This window comes from Diadema setosum, chromosome 4 (assembly GCF_964275005.1).
Source record: "Diadema setosum chromosome 4, eeDiaSeto1, whole genome shotgun sequence".
NCBI classification, from domain to species: Eukaryota; Metazoa; Echinodermata; class Echinoidea; order Diadematoida; family Diadematidae; genus Diadema; species Diadema setosum.
Genome location: NC_092688.1, coordinates 13463977 through 13484298, shown reverse-complemented (window position 1 = coordinate 13484298; position 20322 = coordinate 13463977). Strand labels below are relative to the sequence as shown.

At 37.3% G+C, this 20322-nt stretch overlaps 1 protein-coding gene across 1 annotated transcript in view; it reads right to left on the bottom strand.

Moving 5' to 3' along the window:
* The window catches only part of LOC140227563 (probable E3 ubiquitin-protein ligase HECTD4), a 100282-nt gene that overhangs the window by 49157 nt on the left and 30803 nt on the right, over positions 1-20322 (bottom strand). Inside the window, 6 exon segments of the mRNA XM_072307980.1 lie at positions 122-210; positions 1325-1432; positions 2612-2810; positions 4293-4460; positions 4839-5002; positions 8283-8387. Coding sequence (XP_072164081.1) covers positions 122-210; positions 1325-1432; positions 2612-2810; positions 4293-4460; positions 4839-5002; positions 8283-8387 — 833 coding nt within the window.

Sequence of the window (20322 nt, the reverse complement as noted above, 5' to 3'; positions counted from 1 at the left end):
CAGCACTGTATGATCCAATGTCACTGTTCAGGAATTCAATCTTTTTTTCTTTTTTTCTATTCATTTTTATTAAAAAAAAAAAAAAAGGGAGGAGAAAAGGGTGAAGAACTGGAAGACTTACTTGAGTTGAATGACAGCCTCTTCCAAAGTGATCGTGTCAGTATTGATACCTCTGATGAAACACAGTGTTTCCAATTCCTTCTTCTTGTCCTGCAAGTCCCAATATACATAAAATACACAGTAGCTAATTTGCTCATTCTTTAACTACCGACATGTTTTTTTTTTTTCCTGTAATTTTGTTTGATGGCTCCTGTAACCTATCGATCTTTATGCTGAAGTATGGAATATTCTCAACCCTATAACCAATAAGAGATGCCCATTTTGTTGCAAGCCATGACTTAAGAAAAAACATGGAATTGCTGCACTATACTGGGATGCTATACTTGACAACATCATTGCAGTATTCATTCCGAGGGCTGAAACTGTGAATTTTGGTGGAAAAGCAGTATTTTTACCTTTCTTCCAATAGACATGTGTAGTAATATAATTTGGGAAAGACAGCATTTTCTATAAAACCTGCAGCATTATTGGCATTAAAAAAAAAAAAAAAAAAAAAACGGTATCAAGGTTACACTGATAAAAGTACAATTTCCATTGTCAAAAAGAGTCATTCATTCAGAAGAGAAGAAAAATAACTCCAGTGATTGATAGGTTTCAAGGCTGCCAACACGACAAAATCATTCTCTTCCTTCTGAAAGGTATAACTCATCAGTTACTAGATGCCTGGGGGAAGAGGTGGCTCAATCACTAGTACATCTAGCTTGTGATCGAGGGACATGGGTTCAAGTCCCACCGAGCAATGGTGTGTTTTCCAGAGGGGGATAGCATACTAGCATTATGGAGGACAATAGAGGATCTGTGACAAAGAATCACAACATAAAAGTTCTACATATTTGTACTTCACTTTCTCTTGCAGAGAAGGGTTCTAATCCACTGGCACGGTTCGCCTTGCACACATCACAGAGAAAAATGGCTAAAAGATTCAAATTCCCTCTAGTTTCAACCAAAGTGAATAGCAATAGTCAGCAAACCATATCAATCAGATGTATCATGCTATACAAATGAATAAACTAGATGCCTCTATCGACAGTAAAAATTTCATTTTGTAAAACATACACTACTGTCCATTCATATGAGCATTGTATGTAAATTTACCCGACATACCAGTACAGCACTAACAATAAGTTAACATCCCAAATCATAATGCTTTCAAGCTAACAACACAGTTTGGATTTACTTGAGGCTTATTTTGGTCATTACACACCTCTTGCAGATGGAAGTCATTGAAGAAGGCGTGCGAGGATGGACGGTTAGCATCTTGGCGTAGTTCGTTGACCTCACTCTCCCATCGCTGCTCCAAGTCACCAATGAACTGTGGAAATGAATGAAATATTCTCTTCTTGAGAGTAACTTTCACTAGTAGCAAGCAATGTCCTTCTTTCCACTCGGCGCTTTTCATTATGCAAAGATGTGAAAAATCAATGCATATTGACAAATACAATGTAGTACAAGACAGGTAATTTGATCACTGTACAAGGAAAATTACTAAGCCACCAATATGATTATGCCAAAAGAGCAGAACCTTGACTCTAAAAAAAAGAATAATAACTTTGAATCTACTAATCATAACTATTCTCCCAGTATATACATTACTGTAAAAGTGGATATTTACGCGTGACTAATTTTTTTGCGCTTGGCCAGGTAAGAAGAGTTTTGTGTGTTTTTAATTTTGCAAAATCAAGACATTAGCTGCTGGAACATATGGCACGCAAAAATATTTGCGTGCTTTTATTTTTGCGCTAGCTTCTAGTTGCGCGAAATCCGCGAAAATTTCAACACCACAAAAATTTCCACTTTTACAGTAAGCACTAAGTGCAGGTTCTCCTGTCTATTTGTTTGTTTATTGGTTTGTTTTTTTCATAATTAAAAGTCTCCCTTGGCTTATACATGTGACATTGCCTCTTCATGACCTAATCAAGTTTGGTTTCTGGGTGCATTTTCCCCCCAGTAATCTACCACCTTCAATAATTTCTACTCAATAAAACTTTCTCTTTGTCTATCCTCTCATAGGATGTCTCTTTTCTCTCTGCCATTGTTTCTGTCACTTTCTCTTGTCTCATTTAACATTTTCCATCAGTCTTTCCTTGCCACTTCTTCCAATGCACATGGTTTGATTCATTTTATATGCAAGGTTTCATCTGATGTGACTCACATTAGCACAATACCACTCATTCCACCCAAAGGTCACTATCAAACACACCAGATCATCCACATACAACTTGTACAACTTCAAAAATGTACACAAACATACAAACACACACTCATACATACACATCCACACACATACATGTAAATGGATACAATGGGTACACAATGTTCTGTAGAAGCAGAAACTCATGTTGCATGAAACTTTCGTGAATTGTCACTGGGATTCAATGAATAGTGTAGACAAAACCCATCACATTCATTTTACTTTTATGAATATTGGCTCCTTGCATAATTTATAAAAGTTGAATTCTAGCAAAAATTTCTGGTTTTACAGTTAATTTACCTGGAGCTGCCTCTCAAGATTGTGCACCCTGCAGAAAATGTCCACTAGGGTCTGAATGAAAATGCCCTGCTGGCTGAAGTGGCTGGAAGGAAGACTAGAGTCATCGGAACTGAGAGAGTTTAGCACAGGCTCTAGGCCAAGGTGTCGAACAGCTGCTGATACAATAGTCTCCTCCAAGACATCAGGATTTATTACTTCTCTGGGGGAGGCAAAAATGTGAAAAAAAAAATATTGTATCAAACCTCTTGCCAAAGCCACAAGTGATATAAAATCCTGCTGTGTAAATCATTGCACCATAAATATCTGATAAATAAGCATTTCACAATTCTATCACATCATCATGGAAAGGTCAGAAGGCCGAAAGGTCAACGAAGAATCTTTCCCATCACCTATCCCAACAAACACACACAGCAGTATAAAGCAACCAGCATTTATGATATACATTTCACAAGCTGATAGTGACAGGTACGTAACACAGACATGTACACCTTTATGCATTGTTTACCAAACCTTGTATCAAGTTCAGAATGGCGTATGAGCACTTCAGAGAAAAATACCCTTCTCTTTCTTTTACTGCCACAGTGACATCACCAGAACTTGGAGGAAGTTCTAGGAAAGTGAATGACGCATGTACCTATTTCTTTACAAGATAGAGGAACTAATGTTGCCATGCTCACGTAGGAGTATGAAATGTTCTGAAGCAAACATTGCACACCAGTTTAAATCTCTAGGAAGTAATAAAGAGTGAACTCTAGCAATATAAAACAGTTCATTTGGAAAGTTTCTGTGGTAATCAAAGGTAATCGATTAATGTTGGAAAAACATTTTAGGTGGTGTATGCATGTGTGCAGGCAGTTATGTGTGCGTGTGTGTGTGTGTGTGTGTGAGTGCGTGTGTGTTTGAGTGTGTGTGTGTGTGTTAACTTAAAGGGGTGGGCAAGGAGAGTGGAGAGGTAAGGAGGGGTGAAGAGATGAGGACATTTTAAGAGGAGGTGACAAGGTATCAGGAAGGGGTAGGGAGAGGACAAGGAGGAAGTAAAGAGGGGTTAGGAAAGGGTGAAGAGGGGGTGAAGAGTGATGAGTGGAGGAGGAAGGGGTAAGGATAGAATAAGGGTGAGGTTAGGAGAGTGTAAAGAGGGGTTTGAGGAAAGGGTAGGGAGGGGAGAGGAGTGGTAAGGATGGATGAGGAAGGGGGTAAGGATGGAATAAAAGATGGGATTAGGAGGGGTAAGGAGGAGTGGTGAGTACTGAGGACAGATGAGGAAGGGGTAAGCATTGGATGAGGATGGGGTAAGAAGGGGGTGAGGATGGGGTTAGGATGGATGGGGACAGATGTTTAGGGGTTGTGGAGAGGATAAGGAGGGGCCTAGGAGGGGGTAAGGAGTGGTGAGGAGTGGGGATGGATGAGAAGGAGTTGAGAAAAGGGTAGGCTAAGAAATGGGTGCGAGAGAAAGAAAGGAGAGGTATGGAAGGGTAAAGAAGGGGTAAGCAAGGGGTGAAGAGTGATGATGACAGATGAGGAGGGGTTGAGGAAAGAAGATAAGAAAGAGGTGATGAGGGGGATGGGAAGGAGGAAGGAAAGATGGAGAGGGATGAAGAGGGGGTTAAGAGAGAAACATTGTAAAGTGACAACACACAGTGAGGATTAGTTGAGGATGGGTTGAGGAGGGTGACCAGCTTACTTGATGCTGGGCCTGAGGAAGGGGGCAGCCCTGCCTGTCATGGTCCTCAGCCTCTGCAGGGTCTCCTGGGAGAGCTTGAGGCGGGGAAGACTGGTATCCGACCCTTTCTGTGTCCCAGGTGAAGAGGAGGCCACGGGCAGCTGGTGGATCATCTGGTGCCAGGTGCATCTGTGAAAAAAAGGATAACAGGTAAACTAATCAGTCATCACCACAAACTTTTGTGGTCAGGTTTGTCTAATATCTGTAGACCTTCTTGGCAAACTGTCAAGGTTGTAGGTTAGGAGAAAGGCTCATTTTATGTGAATGTGATGACTCATGAATATGATCAAATACGATGCTGTATTGATTCATTCACTTAAAATTTTTGGAGTATGTCAAGCATCATTAGAGTAAAGGTATATGGAAATATATTTGTTACAAATCTGCTCTCACTGAACTCTGAGCTCAATTAAGATGAAGCTTCAGTAAGATGCGGAAGTATCATAGTTGTCATCGTACTAGTATCATCATAATCACAATCACTGTTGTCGTCATTATCGCCATTACCTCTGCATGAGTCTGGAAGACAGGAGGGCGTGGCACCGCTCCTCAGCAGCGGTGACCTTTGGCCCTTCATACAGGATTCCCAGGAGGCTTGAACCCAGGACTGTCAGACCAAGAGCCAGGTCTGCTATGAAGGGCAGACCACTGGTACAGTCCTCTGTGGACTCCTGAGCAAGAAAGCATTCAGAGACACAGGAAAAAATGAAGAAAACAGAGATGCCAGTTAGAATCTATGAAAGACAGGGTAGGACCTTTGATATTACACCAAAGCCTGAAATAGGCTTTTGTATGAAAACTGACACACCTGAGAAGAGGAATGGAAACCACGGAACAACTTCCTATCATTCTTCAATCGATACAAACACCACCAGTCAATATCATTAAATTGGGTATATCAACACCAGTAGACAATACAATGTAGCTACTAAACATCTTGGTCATTATGAGATGAAGGAAGTAAAAAGAATGACACACCATGCAGATATTTCATGGGTATAACTGTCTGTTTCTGACATAATAGAGAGAGAGAAAGACAGAGAGAAAGGGAGAGAGGGAGAGATGGGGAGGGGGGGGGGGGGGTCTGTGTATGTCACAACCCTCTCCCCACAAAAACACTATAGTCACAACCAGATCTCATAAGCAGGATAATGTCAAAAGCTACAGCTTAAATTCCCCTGTTGTAATTAAAAAAAAAAAAATAAATAAATAATAATAATAATATATATATATATATATATGTTTCTCCTACATGTTATCAGGAAATATGACTACTGCGTTAGCACTTGGGTAGGTACAGTGTAATTAACTTTGTCTATTGAGCACACTCAATGAGATCTCAAGTCTGTACATACCACTGACTCCACAATACCTCCCACAAAAGCTAAACAAAATTTCATCTAACTGTACAACCACAATCGCCCTTGGATACAAAATGAAAGCAGTAAAATGTTACCTGTACAACAATGTCATGGATATTGTGTATGATTGGCAAGTAGTTTAAATAAATAGAAAAAAAATCACATAAATAAATAATATAATATACAAATGCGTGCTTCCACACCTGACTGGCTGGAGGTATCCAGCACAAGTGTATGAAATTATTCACAAAATCATCTAAAGCATTGTCTCAAGGACTGGGTGACACTTCAGGGTTCTTTATGTGACCTCTTTTATTTTAAGAGTTTATTATCAGGCATGGAAATTTAAATCTAAAATGGTGAGAACATAATTGTTAGGAAAGGATAGAGCAGTTAAGTAAATACATATTTCTTGAACAATGTTCAGAGTTGTGGGAGAAAAGGCCAAACACAACTCATAGCAACTAAAATGCAAATCAAGGCATTATTTATCATTTGCCGATATAACAAAAAAAAAAAAGATTTAGTGCAAGAAAATAGTTCTAAAATGTGAGTTAGGAATAGAAATAACCAATGTTAGAATGTTAATCAGCATAACCAATGTTAAGTATTGGTAAATATACAAAATGTGAACAAGTTATGATACATCTGACATACACATATGCATCAAATGTGATAACTCAAACATTTTTAAAAATCACTGCTCCCAACGGTAAACAATACCTTTAAGTGATTGGGGTTATCAAAAAATGGGGGGGGGGGGGGGAAGAAATTGCCTGAGTTGATGATTCCACATTTATGTACAAGAAACGTCTTTCATTGTTGCTCAGTTGAACTTGACAGCATCCTAATAAAGTAGCATTCTGACTCATGTTTTTTTTTGGTCAAGCCCCTCTCTTGATCATATTGTTTTTCATCACATTTGATAGATGCAATCGAAGCACATGATTTGATGTCACAAAAACTTCTAGCAGACAGATGCTAACTGCTCTTATTCAGCTGCAGAATAAAGCCTTGCAAACCCTAACAAGGTCAACACTTAAAAACGCAATCCTACCATCATGTTGTATTAGTAACAGGCTGCCAATGGAAACAACAATATTAAAGTTTGTGTGCCCCTTTTGCAACTGAAAATTAGATTCCTTTCAAAAGTTGGTAAACAACCTCGTAGTACAGGTAGGTAACCTGGACCTTTCCTCGCAATAATATAACTGAAAACTTCTTTATGATGGAGGGACAATGAATGTTATAGATTTCAAATGAATTCAAATTCAGACCCCCCCCCCCAAAAAAAAAAAAATAAATAAATAAAAAATCCAACTGTTATTCTCAGTATTGAAGGGGAGCATATCCTCAAATGACAAGGGGGAAAGAGCATTAAAAGAGCATTAAAGTACAATTTCACAGTAAATGATGTTGAGTGACTTTATTCTTCAACCATGCAAAATTTTGTGATGCTTAAAAAGGATCCATATCCAAACTTTAAGCAAAGTTACTGATCAGGACAACAGAGGGAACCTTGCACTTGACATCGATACAACTGTGGGTGTGAATAATATCAGATTACTTGACAGTTTTAAGAGTTGTGCTGAGGATAAGTTACGAGAGGTGAGGGTACTTGAAAAAGTGACATGATCATATCACAATTATGTGGGGGAAATCAATACGACATAGAATACGAGACAACATAGGGAACCATGCACTTCACACTGGTACCACTGCCAGGCAGTGTATGGGTCATATCAGATTTCTTCTTCTTTTTGACAGAGTGGTTGATCAACTCTGTTGAGGATAACTTGCGAGAGGTGAGGGTACTTGAACAATCGAGACGATCACATCAAAATTATGTTGGGAGAAATAAAAAATACAAAAGGGGGGTGTGTTGTTACCAGTGGAAACCATTGTGCTGGTAATACACAACATGCATTGAATGAGTCATCCTCGCTATAAATTTACACATACAAGGACTTGGGAGAGGCAATGCTGCCAGGCATTCAAACAAACAGTTGAAAGGTAAAGGGGGGGGGGGGGGTGGGTTATGTGGGATGTGGTGTGAGGAATCATGTTTGGTTGGAGGAAGTGCAGAGGACATACGGTTGATATTGACTGAATAACCTCTGACTGTACATCATCCAAATTTGTATGTATTTAGTCACCAGTAAACAATGGAGTTTCCATGAAAGTCTGTACACTCACCATGCACACAAGTCTACCATATACCACATCCTATCAACATAATACAAATGTATTTGCTTATATGTGGTTCATATATTACATATATCTCAAATATACTACGCATATAAATCATGAATAAAATACTGCTCAACACATGGAAAGGCAGATAGACAGAAATCTGTACAGAATGTGTCAAATGTATACAAAAACGGCATAGAGTTAGTTTATCCCTAATGGCAGAAATATGAAAAGTGGTTAATAAGAAAGGGAAAAATATACATGTACTCTGGGGAGTCTGTACAAGTTGTAATTCAGCCTTGCTATGAAAGGGTAATTTCTATCAACAAAAACAACAACAACAACAACAACAACAACAACAAATATACAAGTACATATTGCCATGGTAACTACATACCTGTGCTCTGACTGTGCAGCTGAATCCCCACAAGGCCTTGTCAGGTGTGTTGTGTTCCCGCCCACTTCGCATCTCAAAGTTGAAGGTTACTGTGTCACCTTCGACCTGAAAGACAATTTTCAAGTCCATATTGTTATACATATTCACATATTTTTAATAAGTCATTTTGATGTACAAGTTGTTCCTTGCTGAAAAGAGTAACTATCTGCAACTAACACAATTATAATTTTAAACATCATACACATTCTTTCAGAAACAAGCTTTGAAAAACAGTGTTACCCCTAATGGAGGAACTTTGCAGCAGAAATTATGATTGGAATTTATGTCATTTGAAGTGGCATTTTTGAATTTCACTCCCCATTTTTTTTTTTTTTGTAGGAAAAGTGGATTGAACTAATCAAATTCATGAAATCTGCCAAAATCAGAAAAAACAACACAAATAGTTGCTAATGTAATACATGAAAAAGGAGCTTTACTCTCCTAAAATGAGCAGCCAATTTTAAAAATCAGTCATGACACTACAAAGTAAGATATTCTATAACAAAAAATTTAAGTCTCAACTTTAAATTCTCAATTGTTCTAAATGAAAAATAGAGAAATCTAATGGAGATTATTTTTTTTTTCCTTGATAGAGTGCAGAATCAAAAGACTTCCTGAATGATTTATACTATCACTGAAAACACGGAACCAAGCAATATAGAAAGTGTTTATAGGCCGAAAGCCTTCTAAAAAAAAAAAAAAAAAAAAGCGTGAAAATGGTTAGGCTTGTCATAAAAAGTTCATGAACTGCCTTCTTTTAAGTACAACACAACTTCTGCCAAGGTGAAAAAGAGGTATTAGCATATCGAGAGCATTGCTGGTTTCATTCAATGCACTATTAATGGTATTAGGAGCAGTGAAGCATTTTTGTGATGTCTGCAGATTTACACACACTGGTAAAACTTGGAACTACAGCACAATAGCACATTGAGACAAAACCACTGTGTATTGATCACTTTGAAAGCATAACTACTAATACAATACAAATGTGGCACAACTCTATGACTCGAAACTGTAGCACAATAGCATATCAAGACAAAACCATTTGTGTAACTACATTGTATTAATACAATACTAATGCAGTATGATAACTTGCAATATGAAATAATGAAGGAGACCATAATCAAATGACTGGGTGTGAGTGTACATGGGACCAGGTATTTATTTTGCCTTATTTACATGTATGTATTTTTGCTAAGGACTGGTCGTTAGTAAAGTAAAATGACCAGTCATTATCACTTTCACATTGCTATGGTGACTGGGCGAGATGTCATCATTTTATTTACTGCCGAAGAGGATGATCTATCATATGACAATAATTAATCTGCTGCACAATTTTATCAAGCAAATACCTTATATGCATCATTTTGTTCTGGCCTTATTATGATTACCCACTCTCAGTACCTTCTAAATCGTCCAAACATGGTTACACTGTTCCACTGGTATCTATTTTAAGTGTGGGCAAAATTATTCAAACTTACTAATGCCATTACTGCATCCCTGAAGTGTTTTATATTGTTTGTATTATTGATTATTCATTGTTTGTATTGATGCAACACACATAAACACAGCACTCCCTTCAAGATCAAATGGCAGCTAAAGGCTTCCAACCATTTATTTCCTAAACCAGTACTCAGTCGCCCATGTGTGAGTGTGTGTGTGTGTGTGTGTGTGTGTGTGTGTGTGTGCTTGTTTGTTAGCATCTGCAATGTGTGACAAAGTGTTTGTGCAGCAGCCTGGTTCAAATTACCCCTGTATCACCCTACTTTGGAAACTGATCTCCATCTAATAGATACGCAATAATCCATGCAAAGCAGTGCAAGATTGAAAGCTTCCGTCATCTGTAAACAGAGATTGACAAGCATTAAAGAGTTGAATCGGCTCAAGGACAGATAACAGAATAATAGCAATGTGCCCGAATAATGAACTAGAAAAAGTTAACACACACCAATTAAAAGCACCCATGGACAAACTTCCTACTCACACATCAACCACACACACAAACACACACACAGAAAAAAAAAGTGGCAAGCACAGCATTTCACGGTCCACTTCCTCCTGAACCAGTTCCTACTGTACAGTGATAGTGACGTCACTTTGTGGCTGGGAGAGAGATGGATATCCTGTCTATTTGCCAAATACCCTTATATCGTCACACACAGTAACTTCTACTTAAAAAGGTAGACTTTAATGGGGCAGGGCATTTGATCACCAGAGCATAACCGGATCTGATTTTATTGCAGCTTGATGCATTGACTCGTCTTCTTGCTGACATTTCTAGCTGGCTCCAAGTCTTGCAGAGTGAGAACCCCATTGAAGAGTGCCAGCCTTTGGTTCATGAGTACAGTGTACTAAGAAACGTGCTAATATGGATCCTGAAATGACAACATCAATGGATTACGCTGCCACTACAGACTCCCCAAGTAATGGGACTGTGTACGTCGACAGCATCGGCTATGCTGCCAGGATCGTCATAGCGACCGCATTCTTCGCCATGGCAATCGTTGGGATAGTAGGAAACATTTTTGTCATCCTTGCCGTCATGTTCTCCCGCAAGCTGCAGACCTCCATGAACGTGCTGGTGGTCAGTCTCAGTGTGGCCGACCTGCTGGCCTGTCTCACGTACCCATTCCAGGGATTGCAGATTGTCTTCTTAGCCACGTGGTCCTGCTTCCCTGTGACTATCATAGATTCAAGCTCCCAGGGATGTAGTCTCATCACAGTAACATTCATCGCAGTCAATCGTTACATTCTCATCACGAAGCCCAGAAAGTTCTACCAATGGTCCTTCACTCCGTATAAGATGGCAGTGATGGTTGGGGCTTCCTGGTTAATTGCCCCCATACTAATGATCATCTCTTCCCAGCGAGTTTGTGGTGTCTACATCATCAAACATAGTGTTCCCGAACTCAGCTGGTTGGTCCCAATCCTCCTCATCACTTCCTTGGTTACCATCCTCACCTGTTACATTCTCCTCTTCCTCCACATCAAGCGTCATGTGGCACGCTCCATGGTGTCCACTCCCGGCTCCAGACGTCTTGACATCGATATCACAAAGAATCTCCTTATTGTCATCTGCGGCTTCTACGCCTGCGTCCTGCCCTACACAGCTATCGTCGTCATTGCCAAATCCAGTGCAAATCCATCTGCCTTCAATGCCATTGTCGTGTTTTTCATAGTCGTACTCCACTTGAACAGCGTCATCAACCCCATCATCTATGCTGCAAGGCATCCCATTTTCAAACCGGTCTTTGGATGCATGATCACCGGTCGCTTCTCCCAAATCCCGGAGCCATCCCGGATTCTGAAGTCTCTTGTGAAAGATGCCGGCAAATCACGGCTCACTGACAAGACAGGAAACACCAGCCGTGGCACCGAGTCAGAGTACGTCTGAGAGTAACCATGGCTCACAGTCAACTCTGTCAAGATTGGTTTTGTGTGACATGGCATGCAAGTGTAGGTTGAAACTTCATTATACATAGGCTGCAGAGTAACTATTTCCTTGCTATTTTTCTCGTTTCCACATACCAATACGTTGCGGTCAATTCAGGCTGGAAAATTGCATCAGTCAGTACAAGGAAATATATGACTATTCTCTAAGATGTGCTACATGTACATCAACCAGCAATAATAACCACATGTCTCAAAAAACAACCCATCTGTTAAAGGACCAAACTACAACTTACATCTGTTTCACTTCAGAGCAGTTCATAATGCGTAGGCCATTTATTTTGCGAGAATATTTCATGATATGTGATTTGTACGAAAATTACATTCAAATCAGAGTAAACACTCACACAAGATGTTTGTTTGTGTATACTAAAAAGGTAACCCGCCGATTAAGATTTTGTGTCTCCAAGAGTGGTCTCCCACAAGTTTTACCTTAAAGGTAGGGAATCCCATTTGCATGCCTTAAATGAACAGTTGTATAAATTCAGTGGTATGTTGAGGAGAGTATTACTTAGAAACTCCCATAAAGTATTGAAAGTGGAAGGTAACATTTAGTACATTTTTATTGACCGTTACATTTTGAATTGAATTTTTTCGGGGCTCACCGTAAATTCCAGTACATTACTAGGCTACCTTTGCAGACCCATGCACTGCATGTGTGTCCATCATGTATATTTTGTGAAGAAAGTTCATCAAAACTTACAAACATTTCTATATACATTCTTGCCACACACTCTATATGTTATTACATTAGATCTTATACTTTTAGATTTGTGTTTACAGATTAAAAAAAAAATACAGAAGACTGCAACAAAAAGGCTTAAGTGTGGCTGACACACAGAACTACTGAGTAGTTGAGTTTTGTGCATTATTCAAATTGTAGATAACTGTTGACTTCCAAATTTCTCAGCAGTGGCCTAAACAAGTCCCCTGAGGTTCATATTTAATGTTTTGCTGCATTTTGGGAGGTCTGTAAAAGGTATCCCCTACCTTTAAAGGGATCGTATAGCTTTGGTTGAGACCTAATTTCCGGTTTCTAACATTTTTTGGTGAGATAATGAGAAACCTCTTATGAAATATGAAAGAGCATGTAATTCTACGAGGAAGTCAACATTTATTTGATGAAAACTGGTTTTGAAATGGATGAGATATCCAAAAAAGAGAGATTCTAATAAAGTGTGGGACCTATTATGATCGCTTTGTTTTACTTTGTTTTTGGATGTTTCAGTTATTCCAAACCCGATTTCTTTCAAATAAACTTTGAATTCCTCTTACAATGGTATGCTCTGTACTATATCATAAGTGTTTTCTTGGTATCTCGCTAAAAGTTAAAAGCCCAAATCTCATCTCCACCAATACTGTACCATCCCTTTAAGTTATTTTATCTGTGTTGATATGCTGCTGAAACAGTAATTGCAAACTCCTCACCATTTTCTCCTTTTTATATGTCATTTCTTCAATTGCATTTTTAAGCGTCTACTGTATAGAAGGTACTTGCAGACGCTTGTGGCAAGTGGCATTGTTTAGGCATAAATTATGTTTTAAATTTGTATCATGTATATGTCAGATAATTAAACATCATTTTTCAGTTTCTACAAAATATAGCTGATTCTCTTGCAGAACTGTAGAGTGTATGATAGGCTTCTCATTGTAAACCTGGTGTCTGAAAACAAGAAGAAGAAAGTAATCATACCTTTCACAGCAAACTTTGATAATTAAAGTCCAGTAATATTGGCACATCTATACATCCCTTCAGTTTGATGTCTATCTTAAACCATGAAATGAGGAATATCATCACTGAATGCCATTACAGAAATACATGTCAAGTATCCGTGAGTCCCAGTGAAGCCGTGAAAATTGCTGGGACCACTGAGTAAAAGTTTTCTGATGAAATAATATGTGAAGAGGCAAAATCACTCACCTTCAAGAAATATCTTCTTAATAATTATTAGATTGATCTCCTAAATTTGAAACCTATCTTCAATTTCTGCTAAAATGCAATATGTAAAATAAAATAGAGACTGCTCCACTTCTACTTAATACATTAGTATGCTATAATTCTCTTCATGGGATGCATAAGTATGTACATGATACATCTTCTTTTTTTTTCTTTTTCTTTTTTTTTTTTTTGCTATTTCTGCCCACCATAGGTGGGGACAGTAAACTTCTAAGAATATACCAACTTCTAAACAGAGCTCCAGATTTTGGCATACTATTCCTCTGAAATAACGAATGCCCTATCACAGACGGTTTCTACTGAAAGTTGTGGCAACTGCAATTCTTTTAAGTCTGAAATTGCATTCAGAATCGGCGTACTGAATATTCAATTTCTCATGTACAATGTCCACTTACCAAACCTCCCAACCTTTCTGACTGAAAAATGGGGATGATTTGGCTCAAAAGTAGGAAAGGAAGAGCAATTCCCATAGGAGTGTGTGGTAAAATTATCAAGAAAAATAGGAAACTCCTGTTGAAACAAGAGCTGGGAATGGTCAAAATTCAGATTCTTTCCTCAAAATTCAGCATGGTTGGGAGGTCTGCCTTACTGACATAGAATTTGTTTGTTATAGTATTGAAAAACAAACAAACAAACAAAAAACTTCAAAAACTTGAAAGACATTTGATCAAAATACTTCCAACTATTCTTTCCTTCGATGAGAAAATGAAAGTACATGTAGTTACTTTCTATATGAAATAGTGATGTCATTCTATATGAAATTGTGATGTCATTCTATATGAAATTGTGATGTCATTATTGCTCTAATGTCTAAACTCTGAGAACCTCATACAATATCATGGTCCACAAGTGTAAGTACATTGTGTAAGCCAGTCTTATCTTCCAATGTCAACATAAAATAATAAAATCACATGACAGTATGATTCGTTCTTCTGTACAGTTCTGAGACATCTACACTGTAGATAAAACAGACATATTTGTTTAATTTGATAGTATACATTAATAAAAACCATGAATTGCAAAGTGATGACTTTTCTAGAGGCATTGCAAGTTAGATGTAGGTCATTATTGTTGGACAGATTTTACATTTATGTACGAAAGCAGTTGATAGGTCTATAAAGTCTTCTAATGTTCCGTAGAAGTGGAGATCTTTGCGTAAACACTTTTCAACACTCGGGTGCATGAGATTGATTCACATGTACCAAATTATATTGACTATCAACGCATCACTGCTGCTAGCATACATTCATATGGGCCAAATATACTGTATACGCCATATATTTCGCGAGTCTAAATTTTTGCGAATCGGGACTTCCCGACAATTTTGCGAGTGGTTGAATTCGCGATTGTGGAGTCCTGTACTGAATGGGGAAATGTGTACGCGTACGTCACATTCATATTGCCATTTGAGTCAATATTTTCGCGTGTTTTTAATTTCGCGAATAGCAGCTGACTTGCAAAATTCGCGAAAATAAAAACCTCGCGAAATATTCGGCGTATACAGTAGACAAAAGTATTGCATGCCGTCACTATCGTATTAGTGCATGTATGATGTTACTGGATATATTGTGTGTCAAAGTTTTCGCATTTCCAGATGGAAGAGGATGAAGGGGGTTGCTAGTATAGAAAAAACAGGTTCTAAAGTTGAGTCATTCCCTCTTTTAGATCTTTAATTTAGCTGGTACAAAATATTCTTTAAGCATCATTCGAGCAGCAAATGAAATAAATGCAATGTGATATAATGCTATGACTTAAAATAAAGCACCAATACTTCGTGCCAACCATATCACTGATATTTTTCTTGTGGTGTGCTTCAATTTTGTCACCATCTAAACCCATGATATCAATTCAAAATTCACACATCCTTAATGTTGAACAATCAATTCATAATGGCTTGATACTTTTAAACAGGGCTGCCACACTCTGCAGATTAATAAAAAAAAAGGAAAAATAAACAACAAAAACCCAAAACTAATTCATGGTAATACAAGAAAGCAACAAACAAAAACAAATTCTGACTGGAAGAGGTATAAAGCATGCACAATCAAACTGAGAAAAAAAAAAGTAGCACTTCATCATTTCAAAATATTGTATGTTCTGTTAACTATAAAAAATCAGTAGTAAGTACATGTTAAACCTACTACTCTCCAGCGGTGTTTATATTCAATGCTCAAGCTCTACACAGAAGTCTCAAGCAGATTTACTCTTTGCATCTGGGCAAGTCCAAGATATCGCGCACCTTACGTATGGGACATTCAGAGATTTCAAACCTCTGAAAAGTAATGAAGGAGCACTTGGATTTTATTGTTTATCATCAGGAGGACTGGTATCCCTGAGAAGAATATTGTGTTTAAGTTTGATGTCATTTGACCTTGGGTTGATGGTTTTATTAAGAAAAATATGCCAACTTACGTATGGGACCAGAGAAAAACTGGATTTTTCAAAATAAAGTTTGAACTGAAAATTCTCTGAAAGTACCTTACTGATCAAGTTCTGTTTGGAAGTGAAGAAAGGTACAATACTGAAGTATCTTTCAGCAAAGTTTCACTGCAAAAGAATAAAGCATATTTTCATGAAGTTGGTTTAATCAACGAAAGTACACCTTACGTATGGGACATGGCTCAACTTACGTATGGGACATTTGTCTTTAGTGCACAAATGCATTCATGGGATTGACTTTAAATTTCCCCATAGTGTCATATTCAGTTCCACAAATCATGCTACAACATGTAACAAATGAAATAGACTTCTAGGTGGGTACTTTCCCGGTTCAGGTACCTAGCAAAAGCTAAAATAAAACAAATAAAAGTATTTACCAATTTATAATTAAATGTCTTAGTTTGGATTCCGTCATGCATCAACACTGTCCTCATGATGTCTACACATACAGATACAGTATACTGACACTCTATTTCTAGCCCATTTGTAATTACTCTAGTCAATATTTTTTCATCAAATGAAAAAAAAATAAGCGAATTCTAGCTTGTGACCTTGATATAGCATACATGTACATGTACAATAACTAATTTGTAGTCTTGATAATTTCAACTTTAGAATCAAATGTCATGTACAATGTAATTTGCAAATACAGTTTGAAGTGGGTACTTTCAGAAGCTCTAGGCTTACCTTGCAAGTTGTCTAAGTTTTTATAAAGCTTTATAATTGTTTGAAATGCAGCACAAAACACAACAACAACAAGAGTACTTCATTTTGCTCTGTAATCATCATGTTTTGCCATGTGAATTTTAGCTGAACTGCAAAATCAATCAAATTTTAATGAAAGTTTTAGATTTTAAGGAGATAGAAGAATGTATGTACCAATGCTGTTTGTTTTGTTTGTTTTTTTTTTTTTTTCAAATTGCTTGGCTTCGTGTCTATGAAACCAAAGACGACAAAATTTGTGTTACTTTGTGCATACATACATGCTTGTGTAGTGATACAGGAAAGATTATCATTTGCACATTCAAATCTAGATTTGAAACACTTAAGTAACTCACTGATCTGCAAATTACAATTTTGAATAAATTCTAATAACCTCATTTGATCATACACTACCAGATTGCAATGTATGTTGATAATTGTGTAGATGTGGGGTACAAAGTAAGTATGAGTTGATGAAGGTGTCTCAGAGCACATCTGTCTCTTCAAACACAAAATAGAAAAGAAAATTGAATTCCCTATTTGTTTGTGTAATTTGTGTTTTTAGCACTCCAACCACAGAATCAGTATTGATATTGTGGTTTATAGCAAATGTAAACTATAGTCTTCATTTTACAGGATTTTCAGAAATCATGTTCATGACCTTGATAAGTCATGACATATTCTGAGGGTGAGCAGTTGAAATATTAACAATCATATCAAAATAAAAAGTATTCTCATAAGGTTTTTCCTTTGCTATCAACTCTAGTACTGACAAAGTTACCTGCTCACACCTTAAGTGATTTTTCTTTTCAGTAAGACCTATAATGTTGTCATTGATGCGCGCCATAAGCACAATTGTTTTGATTTCGCTTTTGAGGCTGTACAACCTGTGGTACATGCTGAACAGTGTACTGCACCTAAAATGACACTCAGAGAATCCCATTCTTGGACAAAGTCATTTTGTAGAGAGGTAAAGTTGAAAATGATAACTGAATTAAGAAAATGTCCAATATCAAAATGTTAACGGGGAATGTTAATTTAAGACCAGCTGCACAGCCTGTAATGAAAATAAGAAAATACAAGTATAAATGAATATTCTTTATTTTCCTTTCTTAATCATAGAATGACTCAATAATGCTGTTCTTACACTCTCCCTGAGGTCAACTGAGTAGGAGAGGCAGATATATAGACATATCCTTCAGAGTAGGTGCAAAGATAACCATTAACCAAACAAATGTAAGGACATATAGCATCCATGTCAAAAGGCGGTTTTCCCATTCACTTTGCATGTAATGTCCCATACGTAAGGCATTTGTCCCATACGTAAGCAGACTTTAATTAGTTATAAGATGAAGGACTAATTAAATTTCCTCATTTAGTTTTGCTAATCTGGAGTTGAAATGAATAAATTAGAACTTCCTAAAGTATGATTGGTCAATGTTACAAATCTTCAGAAAAAACTTAAAAAAACATACTCAAATCCTTACGTATGGGACACTATGTTCTGGGAAAGTGCATAATTTGCATAATTAATGTGCTGACCTTGTCTTACCAATTGCAGATTATACTAACTCATACAGGGGTCATGTCCATAAAGGAACTAGGTCAAGGACAAATTCAACTGATTTTAGATGAATATTTATAATTTGTCCCATACGTAAGGTTTGTTTTTGATTTATGCAAATCAAGGCCATATTTCTTGCATAAATTTGCATAATTCAATATTTTCTTTGCTGGAAATATATGATTTAACTCTTTGGCTACAACATGATATCAAGAACTTTTTGATAAAATCAAGATGAATTTTGAGCATCTGAGGGGACATTATCTTGGACTTGCCCATCTATGCTCACTCATTCATTCCAGGTTAAAGGGATGGTATAATCTTGTTTGAGATGTGGTATCTAGATTTTAACTTTATGCGAGATAGTTAGAAACCACTTCTAAAATACTAAAGAGCACACAATTCTAAGAGGAATTTTAAGTTTTTTGAGGAAAATCAGTTCTGAAATTGTTGATATGTGGAATCACATAGTAAAACAAAGTGGTCCTAATAAAAGGTGGGTCCAACTTTGTATTATTACATCTTTGTTTTGGATATCTAAGTCATTTCAATGCAAATTTTCATCAAATACAATTTGAATTCCTCAAAGAATTGTATGCTCTTTAATACTTCATTTTAAGAGGTGTCTCATTATCTCACACACACAAAAATGGAAGCCTTTGAAGTCTCATCTAAATCAAAACTGTACCATCCCTGAATCTCACAAAAATAAGTTGTCAGATATCTGATTTCCAATGGATCAAATATTGATGATAGATATTGCTTTGTATTCCTACATGTAAGTCACAATCTTTCATCTCTACAATCCTCCAGAAAATCATGATTAATATGGGTGCATGCTGTATGGCTAATATCCTCAAATTATACAGTGTGTATAAAAAAAAAAGTAATCCAACTTTACAGGGCTACTGTTGGATAATTATGTCAACTATGTAGAGTGCAATGTTGGTTGTGAGGAAAGGGGAACTCTTCCTCTTTTCATTGATGCCAAATTGTGTTGACAAATGTCATGCATGACTGAGCACATTAACTTTAGAGACAACAATGACAAATTGCACTTTCTTCCGAGTGTCAGCATTATCATGAAGAAACATTGAGTGTCTCAGTGAAATGGATGAGATCTGTCAATGAAAGTGGTCAAGTTAACAGGCCAGCTTGCACGACTGCAAGTTTGTGTGTAGGGTTTCCTCGTACCTTTTGAGGTCCATAATCTTCAACATGGCCACCTATTGGATAACCTGGTTACTCAAAAAAAAAAAAAAAAAAAAAAAGGCCAACCCAAAAATCCATTTTTCTCTGTAGTTGGATTACTTTTTTTTTATATGCACTGTATAGTGCTGAAAATCATGAGTTAAACTAGATCTTTTCATTCATGAAATACCACTTATCTCTTATGAACACTGGTTCAAACAGGCTAATGTCATTTTTTTAATGACAAAAAATTACTATCCTTTTGAATACAAAAGGAAGGTTACATCGATATAATTTTGACCTATTCATTTGGCAAGTACCTGTCAGTTGGCACAAAGTGTGATGAATAGCTCACAACGTGGGAGGAAAGAATGACATAGATCATTTGCTGTGTAAGAGACTGAAATCTGTATGACAGTCAGTCTGTCCTGCAGTTTACAAAATGCCAGCTAAATGCTTCAAAACTTGGATCAGCTGTAATGCCAACTTTGATCGATTAATTTTGTCCTTTATCGCGTGGTGAGAGCCAAGTGTTACACCTAAGGTCTCAGCCTGGGTGGTTTGGCTATACCAGCAAGATTCCATGTTGGAACGAGGAACGAAGGGAAGAGGAACAGGAACTGGTAGAGGTGACGTGCTGGAAACAGAGAGTCAGACACACATAAACGCACAAACGTACACACAGAGACATGTATACA